This window comes from Idiotropiscis lumnitzeri, chromosome 1, assembly GCF_059441095.1.
Source record: "Idiotropiscis lumnitzeri isolate Australia: NSW breed Sydney's pygmy pipehorse chromosome 1, RoL_Ilum_1.0, whole genome shotgun sequence".
In the NCBI taxonomy this organism is placed as follows: Eukaryota; Metazoa; Chordata; class Actinopteri; order Syngnathiformes; family Syngnathidae; genus Idiotropiscis; species Idiotropiscis lumnitzeri.
Genome location: NC_142391.1, coordinates 13,419,976 through 13,430,276, shown reverse-complemented (window position 1 = coordinate 13,430,276; position 10,301 = coordinate 13,419,976). Strand labels below are relative to the sequence as shown.

The following is a 10,301-nucleotide window of genomic DNA, read 5'->3' as shown; positions in this document are numbered from 1 at the left end:
GCAACTGCCAATTGCTAAAGCAAAGAGTCAAACATACGATGAATTAATCACATTTGTTTTCTTCTGATTTGTGTACTTACATCCATGTGCTTTTATTATTTGATTTGGTCCATTGTCAAGACAATGTCACACACAAATGAATGAATTGCCAGCTGTTGATTGTACAGGAAATGTTTAAAGTAAAATTGTAATATTTTAACTGTCTTACGAGAGTAAAATGAAGTTACTGCTGAATAGTCTGGTGCTGTTTCATTTTCTTTAGTGTACGACACGATCAGCATTGCAGTGATTCGCTCCAATAACGTGTTTCTTGAGTGTCAGATGGACCTCCTTTGTTGTGCTCAAGCACAAAGGGAAGCTGCAACTAATGCTTGCACATTCTTGTTTGCGGTGATCGCTCATGCAAGAAGTGATCAGCTTTCCAATATCTCAGTGGACAAAGAATCCAATCCTCTCTTTGCCCATCACATCCACTCCTTGGATCAGAGTACAAATCTCACGGTATGTCCGGCACTAGAAAGAAAGAGGAAGCACAGACTTCTCATACTGCATAAAGGGAAGAGAAGTTGTTGGGGGAAGGTTCTGTGGGAGAAGGGACCAACCTGCCATGGGGTTATTGATCAAAGCTTGTCCTTTGGGGAAGGGTGATCAGCAACACCTGATCTGCACAACAATACTTAAATGGGCTCATTGAGATTGCTGGTTAAATGTCTAAATACACTCGCTGGACGCAAGATTAGGTAAACCTGCACAATCTGATGGAATACAGAAAAATCATGAATCAGAAATTCCTTTATTGTCATTGTACTCAAGTGTGCAACGAGATTAGAGGGCATTTATCAAATATTTTAATATTCACTTCATTAACACTTTCAAAGAGGGCAAAATATTCAACCGTTGCATTATGAGCCAGTGCTATATTTGACATTACTTCAAAGACGATAGGCGGGGAACACCCTGGACTGGTCACCAGTTCATGCCCACACCTAAAGACAATTTAGGCTTCAATAAACCTGCATGCATGTTTTTGAAACATGGAAGGAAGCCAGAGTATCCAGAACAAAACACACACACACACACATGCAAAAGCCACACATGGAGTAGTATTTTATTTTATTTCATATTTCTGGACTAGTATAGGAATAGAGTGACCAAAAAACCTCAACATGTATGGATTACGGTGCTTTTTTTTTTCAACCTAAACCTTGCAAATGTATTATTTAACTTAATATGTTTTTTCTATAGCATTACATTACTAAACCAGGCGCCATTTTTATTTATTGATGTATGTATGTATCTATATATGTATGTATGTATTTATGTATGTATGTATGTATGTATGTATGTATGTAGGTATTTATTTATTTATGTATTTATTTATTTAGTTAGTTAGTTGGTTAGTTGGTTAGTTAGTTAGTTAGTTAGTTATGAACTGGTAAAATGTCGTTGCTGCAATAGGTTTAAAGAAAGTGTATAAATGATCAATAAATCAGCCTGAAGCACGACCATGCACACTCTGTGCATTTTCGGGACCAGATGAGGATGGTAGTGTCGAGTAGTAGAGGCGTGCAAGAGCTCGCGTGAGAGTGGGAATTTCCCGTCCACGTGTCTGAATACGCGATGGCAGAGGCAGGATCACAACAAACTCGACGATTGGTTACGGCAAGGGAGTCTTAAAGGGAAGTGCTTTGTCCCCGCCCGGGCCCATGGGAGTGGACCGACATAAATCTACGTGTCTTTAAGAGGGCTTATTTACCAAGTTGAGGAGCCCCGCCCCGACGGCGGAGTTTAGTTGGTGCAGCTGACGTCGGCGAAATGAAATCGGCTTGTCGCAGTTTTCCCCACAGAATGGAAGTTGTCGTGGTGGAGATACGGGCGAAACTTGGTTGACCGGGCAGGATATAAACGTCGGTTCACCTGTTTTTTTTGTCTTCTTCTATCTGGTCTTAAGTTCACGTTAACTACGAAGCCTGTGTAACGGGTAAGTTCAATTTTTTTACGGACCGGTGAGCCGGCTTTTTACCAAAATGCTTGCACATTTATCCTGTTTAACTCAATTTACTCTTAACGTCGTGTCGAAACCGAAACTAAGATAACAATATGCATCACTGGCTTTCCTGTGTAAATAAGAACGTGTAAAAACAATAATTTCTCCGTATATAGACTTCTATGTGTTTTACTCGCATTTATTACGATTGCATTAGTGTTAAACACAACATAGCAATTTAACTCACACGCTTTTTAATTTTTTTTAATTTACGAGGTTACAGGGTAATCGCTTGAAACGTGCAGTTTAATTTTGCACGTCCTTATTATATTGTTTAGAATGTTGTAGGATGTGTGTTGTCGTGTAATGCTTTGCTTCGACATGTGTGATTATTTTATACATGTGTCATACACCCACATACGATGGAAATGTTTAGGTCTCAATCGATCGTGTCAAATTATGATGTCCTAACTTAATATATGTCATCTTTATAATGCCATTTTAATTAGATTACGAGATCATCGCATAAATCAAGCGCGCACACACAACCCCCATCGCCTTCCCTTGGCTGCATTGTGTTACAGCAGGGGGAGCCATGACACAAATCCTGCTCGCTGCAGAGCAAAGAGCAACTCAGGTTATCGGGATGTTTTTTCTTTCTTTCTTTCTGGCTCATCTGAGTCCTCTATGGTCCTTGCCATATGTTTGTTTAACAAAGCATGGAGTGGTTTTACTCAGAGTTGATTGTGCGGGCACACGGTTTAGACAGTACTTTTGCACTTGCTTGTGTGGGGTGAAGAAATGAAAACTTCATGTCAGAGAGTTGGCCAGCTGACAGGCCAGAGTAGGGAGAGAGGTTGAACATTTTCCATCAAGACTGTCATTACTCTTTTTCTGTGAGCCCTAATTTGGTGGTGTGGTAGTAGTGTAACCCTGTATTACAACTCCATGTTGACTGGGGGATTAGCTGGTGAAGCAACTTTTTGATAACTCTTTGACTCCCAACTGACTCAGAGTTGAGTGCAATGAATCATTGTCACTGAAGAATAGCGCATTTTGGCGGCAGAGCTGCAAGATTTTCTAACTGTGTGAATGTGTGTTGTGTTAAATGTACACTCATAACTGCCTTTTTTTACCTCCTGTTCAGGAGTGTCACAAGTTATGGTCTGGTCAACATGGACAAAATAAATCGACATTTCATTTACCTCAGTAGTCAATCTATGACCACAGTGAACTGTGCGGTTTAAACAGTGAAAGGAACAAAACTGTCATCTTCCCACAGAGGGAGGCCTCATCGCTTACCCAGCTTGTCCATTGTGGTTTTATTGATTGAAGCACACACATTATAAACCAGACAGGTTGTCTAGTATGCTTATGAGTGTATTAGAACGACGTCTGATATAATCAGCAAATTACTGTGGCCTCCATCTCATATTTCTCTCTCTTTCCCCCATTTAACCTTTTAGTGCACTCATCGTGTAGCGTCCCCGCATGGAGGATGAGGAGGATGATGTGTTTGAGCCAGACCCCCACTGCTGGCGCACCACATTCAAGGAGATAAAGTGCGAGGAGCGGGCAACACAGACACCTGGCCCTGTCCTGGCGTCGAACAACGGCATGCTGCCCTGTGGAGTCGCAGAGGAGCCAAGACCACTCTTTTACGGTGAGTCGAAGATAAATCACCACCAAGGAGCTGTGAGGGGAATGTTTCCTTGTGCATGTCAGACAGTTGTTGTCGAATCCGAGTGTGACGCTTTAATGTGTGAAATGGCAAAGTGTGTTGTTGCACTGATGTGACCTGTGGCGCCTGACAGTCGGTGATCACGGCCAGTTTTTATGGCGCGTGTGGAGTGTACCCAGCTGCTTTGCTATTCAAAAGGCGCCAGGCTGCCATTGTGACTGAGTGGACAAAATGACAGGGGTGACTACCTGTGTGAGGAGGCTGTCACTGATTATCAGTGACAGCAAAGTTTCAATGGCACCATATACTGTATGTGTAATCATTGCTGGGTCGCTCCATAGTGACGATAGATACCGACTTTACACCACATTAGGTGAGTGTGACTTTTAACACCGTAAAAGGACTCACTGTGATTGGCTCAAGAGAAAATACAGCAGCTGTGAAAATTCAGCCTGAAGCCAAGCCATAACTTCTTCTCCAGTTCTTGGCAGCTCTTCCTGCCTGCTATATCATCATCATCATCACACACGTACACAAAGAAAAGTCCCTCAGGTGTCATTGCTGCACTATTTTCTGTACATTGTTAACTAATTCCAAGACCAAACCTCCACTCCTCAACAGGTAACGCAGGTTTTCGATTGCACTTCCCGGCCCACTTTGAACTTGTTGGTGATCAGGAGAGACTGCAAGAAAGCGACGGGGGAATGGAGCAGCAACTCCAGCAGCAGCAGCAGCCCGTGGCACGGAGCATAGAGGCCTGCATCGGTCAGAAACTCCAGCTGATTGGAGACCAATTTCACCGGGAACACTTACAGCTGGTGAGGAGGACTCAACACGAACACATATAAGACTGGCGTGATCAGCGGCATTTAACGGATTGAATGGTTATTCAGAAATACAGTACGTTACTCTTGCTCTGTCTCTTTACTGCTTTTCGAGGAGCTTTTGAGTCAACAAAAGCTGACCGTGCAAGCATATATATATATATATATATATATATATATATATATATATATATATATATATCCTGTTTACTCTCACTGCAGATGTGCATTTGAACACAAGTAATATTGATGTTGCAGTGTCGATTTGCACTGCGTCTCACTGAGAGCTGTCTGTGCTCATATGACTTTAATTAACTTGATTAGCAACTTTAAGGGAGATTGTGTAATTTACCTGATGTCATTGGGTCATCATCTTACTCAAGTTAAGTTTGTTATGTTATTGTGGATGATTAGTAACGCTACCATCAGCAAAATGTGAGTCACATGAGGAATGCAGTTAAGTTGGAAAAAGTAGCCTTCCATCACTTTCACACAATTTATATAAAGATCAGTGCCCCCTTTAAAGCCAGGAAAGGATAACAGTATGCTGGAGCAAAAGTTTGCTCTCATTTATTGTGGTAGCGCCATATTTGTTTTGGAGACGCTGTGTGTGTGTGTGTGTGTGTGCGTGTGTGCGTGCTCCCCTCCTCCCAAGCCAAAGACAGGCTGAACCAGGGCAGCCCTTCCCCCACCTCACCAAGCCCTCCCCTGCCTCCTCTTCCTGTTTATTACTCTCCCCTCTCCTGTTTTCTCTGTGAGCTGCGATGTCGGCAAGCAGCATACAAGATGCTTGCTTGGCCTCGGCTCGGCACTCTGTACTGTGGTCAGGGTGACACTGTCCACAAAGTCACTGACTGGGCAACATCACTTTCATGTCTTTTATGTGCTGGGTTGTAAAACTGTGACAGTGCACAGCACAAAACTCCTTTGGAGATTTCTTTTGCAAAGCATAAGTCTCCTGTTGCACAAGTGGTTCATCGTATATTTGAACGCACAAAAAAAGCAGAAGTGGCGGGAGTGCGTAAACATGTAACCTGAAGCCGAACGCGTGAGTCCGAGGGGAGCAGCTGCGGTTCCAGGGAGTCTCCAGTCAGCCCCTTTACTGGGCGAGGAGCGGTCAGCTGAGAAACCATAATAAGACGTCTACACACATGCGGGCAGGGATGAAGGGGTGGGGGGAGTTGGTATAACAGTCAATGAGGTTGTGAGGTGGGGAAATTAACCTCAAATGACCAAATTACAGTGCTACCATAGAATTCCAATGTTCCAACAGTTTTGAAAAGAATTGGTCGCAAAAAGTCACACAAAAAACTTGAAGTGGAACTGTCATTAAGTGAGATCTCAATACACTTTTTGTGTGTTTCGTTGCATTCCAAAAGTTGAAATTTTGCCAACCAGTAGGGTTGCATGATACTTGGAAATGCCGTACGTGATATGGCTATTGAACATTGCGATAGCGACAATGTGATATTTAACATGTACTTAAATAAATGACATTTCAATTTTCTAATGAGAAATACTTTTTTAATGCGACAAAATAAGTTAGCTCAATGTATTCTTAAATAATTAATTGTAATATTGCGTTGATAATATTTTTTTCAATTCCAATATTGTTTGGATGTGTTCCAAAGAGGTTTCCTCTTTTTCTTTCCTTCCACATACAATTCTTCTAAACCCCCGCCCCAAAATAAAATACGAGGTGTGAATCATTTTGAGATTTTCTCGTACACTAATCAAGCTGCAGTCATTAACAACGCTGCAGCTCAGCAATGACTCACGCATGCCGATCGTTGCCACCGAGCCATACGGACCTTATGCCGGGAGCAGTGCAGTGCGGCCGGGCCATCTGACGCACGCCAAAAGTCGAGCGGAGGAAGTGGTTTGTGTTCTCCTCGCTGGTTGAGTAAACAGCAGTGGAGCACAGGTGAGGTCATATCCTGAACAAGAGGAATGACGAGGCCGTGCCGTGCTAATTGAGGGATTGTTGTCGTTCAGTGAGCAGAATGGGGGGAATTGCTGTCATTAATTAGGAAGGAGAACCGCATGCCGACACTTTGTATGCATATGTGTGTGCGTGCGTGGGCGTGTGTGTGTGCGTGTGCAGTTTTGAATGCGTGCAGCCTAAGTAATTGGTTATCCAACTCTGTGGTGCTGTTGTGCAATTAGTTTCATTGAGCCTGCACGTGCTCGTACATGAATGCAAGTTGTTTATCAGCTTTTTGCCATTTCTCACTATCACACGGTCTGACTTCCCGTGAAAAAGAAAAAAAAAAAAAAAAACACCCCTCACTCAATAATAGTGTTAGTGTTCATCCATTTTCATTCCTGTCAGTGGGTGATTGCAGTTCTTCAGTCGAGACACTTGTCCCTGAGCCGTCCAAGTGCTTGGACTGCCATCTGGTTGATGGATCGAGGAGCCTTGTGGCTGTGCGGGTCCTCCGTGGGAGCTCGCGGGCCCCCTTGGCTAAAGCAGGGATTAGGTAGCCAAGGAGTGCCGGAGGATGCTGACAGATAAATTGCTCTTCTGTCAGAGAGGGCTAGAGGGGACACTCAAGTCCCCAGAGGATTGCCAACATTAGCTGCTCCGCCATTTGAGACATAGCGATAATGACAGTCACAATGGCAGGAAGACGGCTCCAGCTTGCACAGGGCAAGGAGCAGGGTTGGGTTTCATCCCCGTGTTTTTTTTTTTTAACACACCGATGACTCCTGGTGCTTTCGATAGGAGGTGTTGACAGCTGGTTTGAATATTGCCTTGTGTGTGTGTGTGCGTGTCTTTTGGTGTGTGCATGTGTAATGCACATGACTACTTTATCTTTGCTGTTTCAGCACTTTGCAGAAGGGAAGAACTAAAAACACACCAAGGTGACTTGGATATCTCCCTTTTTTTTTTTTTTGTTGATAGTTGTCCGCTAGCATTCAACGTCATTAAGTTTATTTTTCTTTGACTCCTCATCTCCTCCCTGGTGAGAGTTTGTTCTTGCTCGGAGGCGGGCCTGCTCTGCTGCAGAGATAAGAGCAAGTTTGTGAGCAGCTGGCCTGATCGACAGCCCACACGGGACACTGATAAAGCACATCAGTACGGCATTCGAGTGACGACACTGAGCATCTGGCTAAACTCTGGTGCGCTGTTGCCGGCTAAATTTAGAGACTCATTTTGACAGTTGGTGGCATGAGTTATTTCCAAGTTTTGACAGGCCTCCTCGCTTCATTCTGTCTCTCGGCTTGATGGGAGTGAAGCACAAAAGGTCACTGTCAAGGGAAGGTTCAGTTACGGTTGCTAAAGATGAATTTCTACTCATCTGGTTTGTAGTAAACACACTTGGGTAGAGTGATTAATTAAGTGCCGTGGTTTGACTCGTCGATATCATTGCATCTCGATACACATTCTTTTACAGTTTCATTTTGGTTTCAGGCCATAGCCTGGAATGTGACGTGAGTTTGGCTTTAAGCTTGAGTTTACGTTTTGACGCTGATTGAAAAGTGAATCATTCTAGTTCAAATGCTGAGTCACTCACAAGTTGTTTTGAATCAAACGTAAGCAATATTCACTTACAAAATCAAAGTTTACCAAGCACAGACATGTTAGCTCCGATGTGTTAAAGTGACCTCATCAACTGTAATATTCTTCAAAGTACCCCCCCCCCACGCACGGCGAGTCACACAGGACAGAAAACTCCAGAACTCTCTTCTTTTCACTTGATTTCTTGCCTAGACAATTTGTTGGGTCTAGATGTAAAAATCCCGGTTGGCAGTCAGCCAGCCTTAGGCAACACTTGCTCACCACACAATTATATTTGAGGTTTTACCCAAATGCCACTTCTTGGCCGCTCACACATTTTGTTTTGACTGTCACGTAAACAAACTCAATTTCATAAAGAATAGTCAAGAGATGGCACTAGTGGAAAATTATTCTTAAGGAAACACAACAAGTAGTCATTTTGCCTTGTTGTGTCCGAATGGATTATTCAACCATTAATCGATTATCAAAAGAATTGACAACTATTTTGATAATCGCTAGATAATATTTTGTGTTACTTTGGGAAACTATGGTCAAAATGTTCGGGCATGTTGCAGACCAGTCACGGAATCCTAATTGATTTATGTTTCTTGTTCTTTTTCTTCACTGTCAATTTAAATGAATGTCCTTTTTTTGAATAAAGTAATGCAAATTGAATTTTTTTTTTTTTAAATGTTATTCAAGAATTACTCGAAAAACTACATACAACATATGAATTATTCGATTATTAAAATAATTGTGAGTTGTAGCTGTGATGAGTTGGATGTAGCACAGCTGTTTTTAGTGGCGTCTCAGTCATTTTCTTTACAAAGGCAATCACGTTTCACAAATTTAGCAAAATGCAATTGTGGCTCAGCCTGATTTCTCCCACTTGGATGCAGGCACTTCCCATAGGGCATTTATTTGTTTGGATTGCAAGATATTTTTGGAGATAAAAAAAAAAAAGAAGGGGAATTTTCTCGGAGAAGTTCATACCTTTATTAATCATAGAGGTATGTGCATTGTGATACTCGAGTCTCACTACTTTGAATACGAAAACTCCCTCAGAGCTGAACATTTGCTTAATGAACTCAACCAACTTAAATGGCCGATATTTGCTCAAATTTACGACCTTTCATTAGTAAAGGCATGATTTCTGTCTGAGAGCAAATTACGCTGGACAAATGTAAGAGAGTTAAAGCGCACCAACAATCCTGTCACTTGAAGCCTTGTTTACAGTCCTTCGAGTCTGAAATGGCCTTAGCATTATCAGGCGTAGCCGCGTCTGCCTTTCGTCCAGAGATGAGCTGCCGGTCTGCTACTGTCTCTCTCGCGTGCTGAGACGTCTTTCCCAGAGGCTCCCTGCCTCTCATCAAGAACTCCCTAATCCCATTTGGTGCAATTATCTTATCTCAGCTTCTCAATGGCTGAGATAGTATTATCCCGCTAATCGCACACACAGTCCAATTGGCTCACAAAACCTAAGCGTCTCCTCCTCCCGCATCTCTGCCAGAAAGATTACAAAAGTGTGCTCACATTTACAGTAGGACGGAGAATATCTGCTGAAAGTGGGGAAGATTTCCACTTGGTGGTAAAGAAAGACCGCTGTGAAAATGTCATTATCATTTTCAGCATGTGGTTTCGTTTTAGCTTCTGTAACCCTTTGAACCGTGTTCATTGACGGTCAGCAAACACAAATTCATGTTTATAGCCCCTGCCTATTTATAACCCAGCGCTTATTGATTGCGTTTCACTCTGTGCCCTCGCCAACGTTGGTCTCTGTTTGTTGTTGCAGTATCATCGAAACCAAAGGATGCGGGGGCTTCTGTGGTGGCGTCTGGCCACAGCCGTGCTCGGCCTGCTCTTCGACAGGGGCTTCTTGGCCGGGCGAGGCGGCGCAAGACGGAGGTGAGACGGTCTTCCCCTCGCGTCTCTTTTAATCATCTCCACGAGGAACTGGACTCCCGATGGCACTGTCAAATCTAACACGGGTCTGTTTGCGGGGAGTGGTGGCACAGTTGAGGCGTGGAAGGGTTACAAAAGGTCACCGCGGGACGGAGACATGCAACTTTTATACAGGGGTTTTTCTTTTCAACAAGATGCCAAGATGCCCAGAGATTCCTCGACAGGACAATGTTCATATTTTGCTATAAGTGTGGTGTTGTAGTTTTTGTACAGTACATTAGTTCCATTTTTTTGCACTTCACAATGTATCCATTTTTGATGACCTCCACAGACCCTGGGAATGCCTTATTCAATGTTTTCTGCCGTAAAGAGTATTGAAAGAATTTTACATGATGGTCGAAAACA

General features: G+C 43.0%; 1 protein-coding gene across 1 annotated transcript; it reads left to right on the top strand.

Annotated features, from left to right (window-relative positions):
• The first annotated feature begins 1,812 nt into the window (after positions 1-1,812).
• On the top strand, positions 1,813-10,185 carry bmf1 (BCL2 modifying factor 1). Its single transcript, XM_088318362.1, has 4 exons — positions 1,813-1,981; positions 3,454-3,650; positions 4,290-4,486; positions 9,787-10,185. Exons 2-4 carry the CDS (start codon positions 3,479-3,481, stop codon positions 9,901-9,903), a joined length of 486 nt encoding a protein of 161 aa, XP_088174488.1. The 5' UTR covers positions 1,813-1,981; positions 3,454-3,478; the 3' UTR covers positions 9,904-10,185.
• The last annotated feature ends 116 nt before the right edge of the window (positions 10,186-10,301 follow it).

Bases quoted from the DNA above. Each gene is read 5' to 3' on its own strand.
- bmf1 (XM_088318362.1), top strand. From the start codon at position 3,479: ATGGAGGATGAGGAGGATGATGTGTTTGAGCCAGACCCCCACTGCTGG. The intron at 3,651-4,289 runs GTGAGTCGAAGA...ACTCCTCAACAG, and splicing joins GCCAAGACCACTCTTTTACG to GTAACGCAGGTTTTCGATTG. The intron at 4,487-9,786 runs GTGAGGAGGACT...TTGTTGTTGCAG, and splicing joins ACCGGGAACACTTACAGCTG to TATCATCGAAACCAAAGGAT.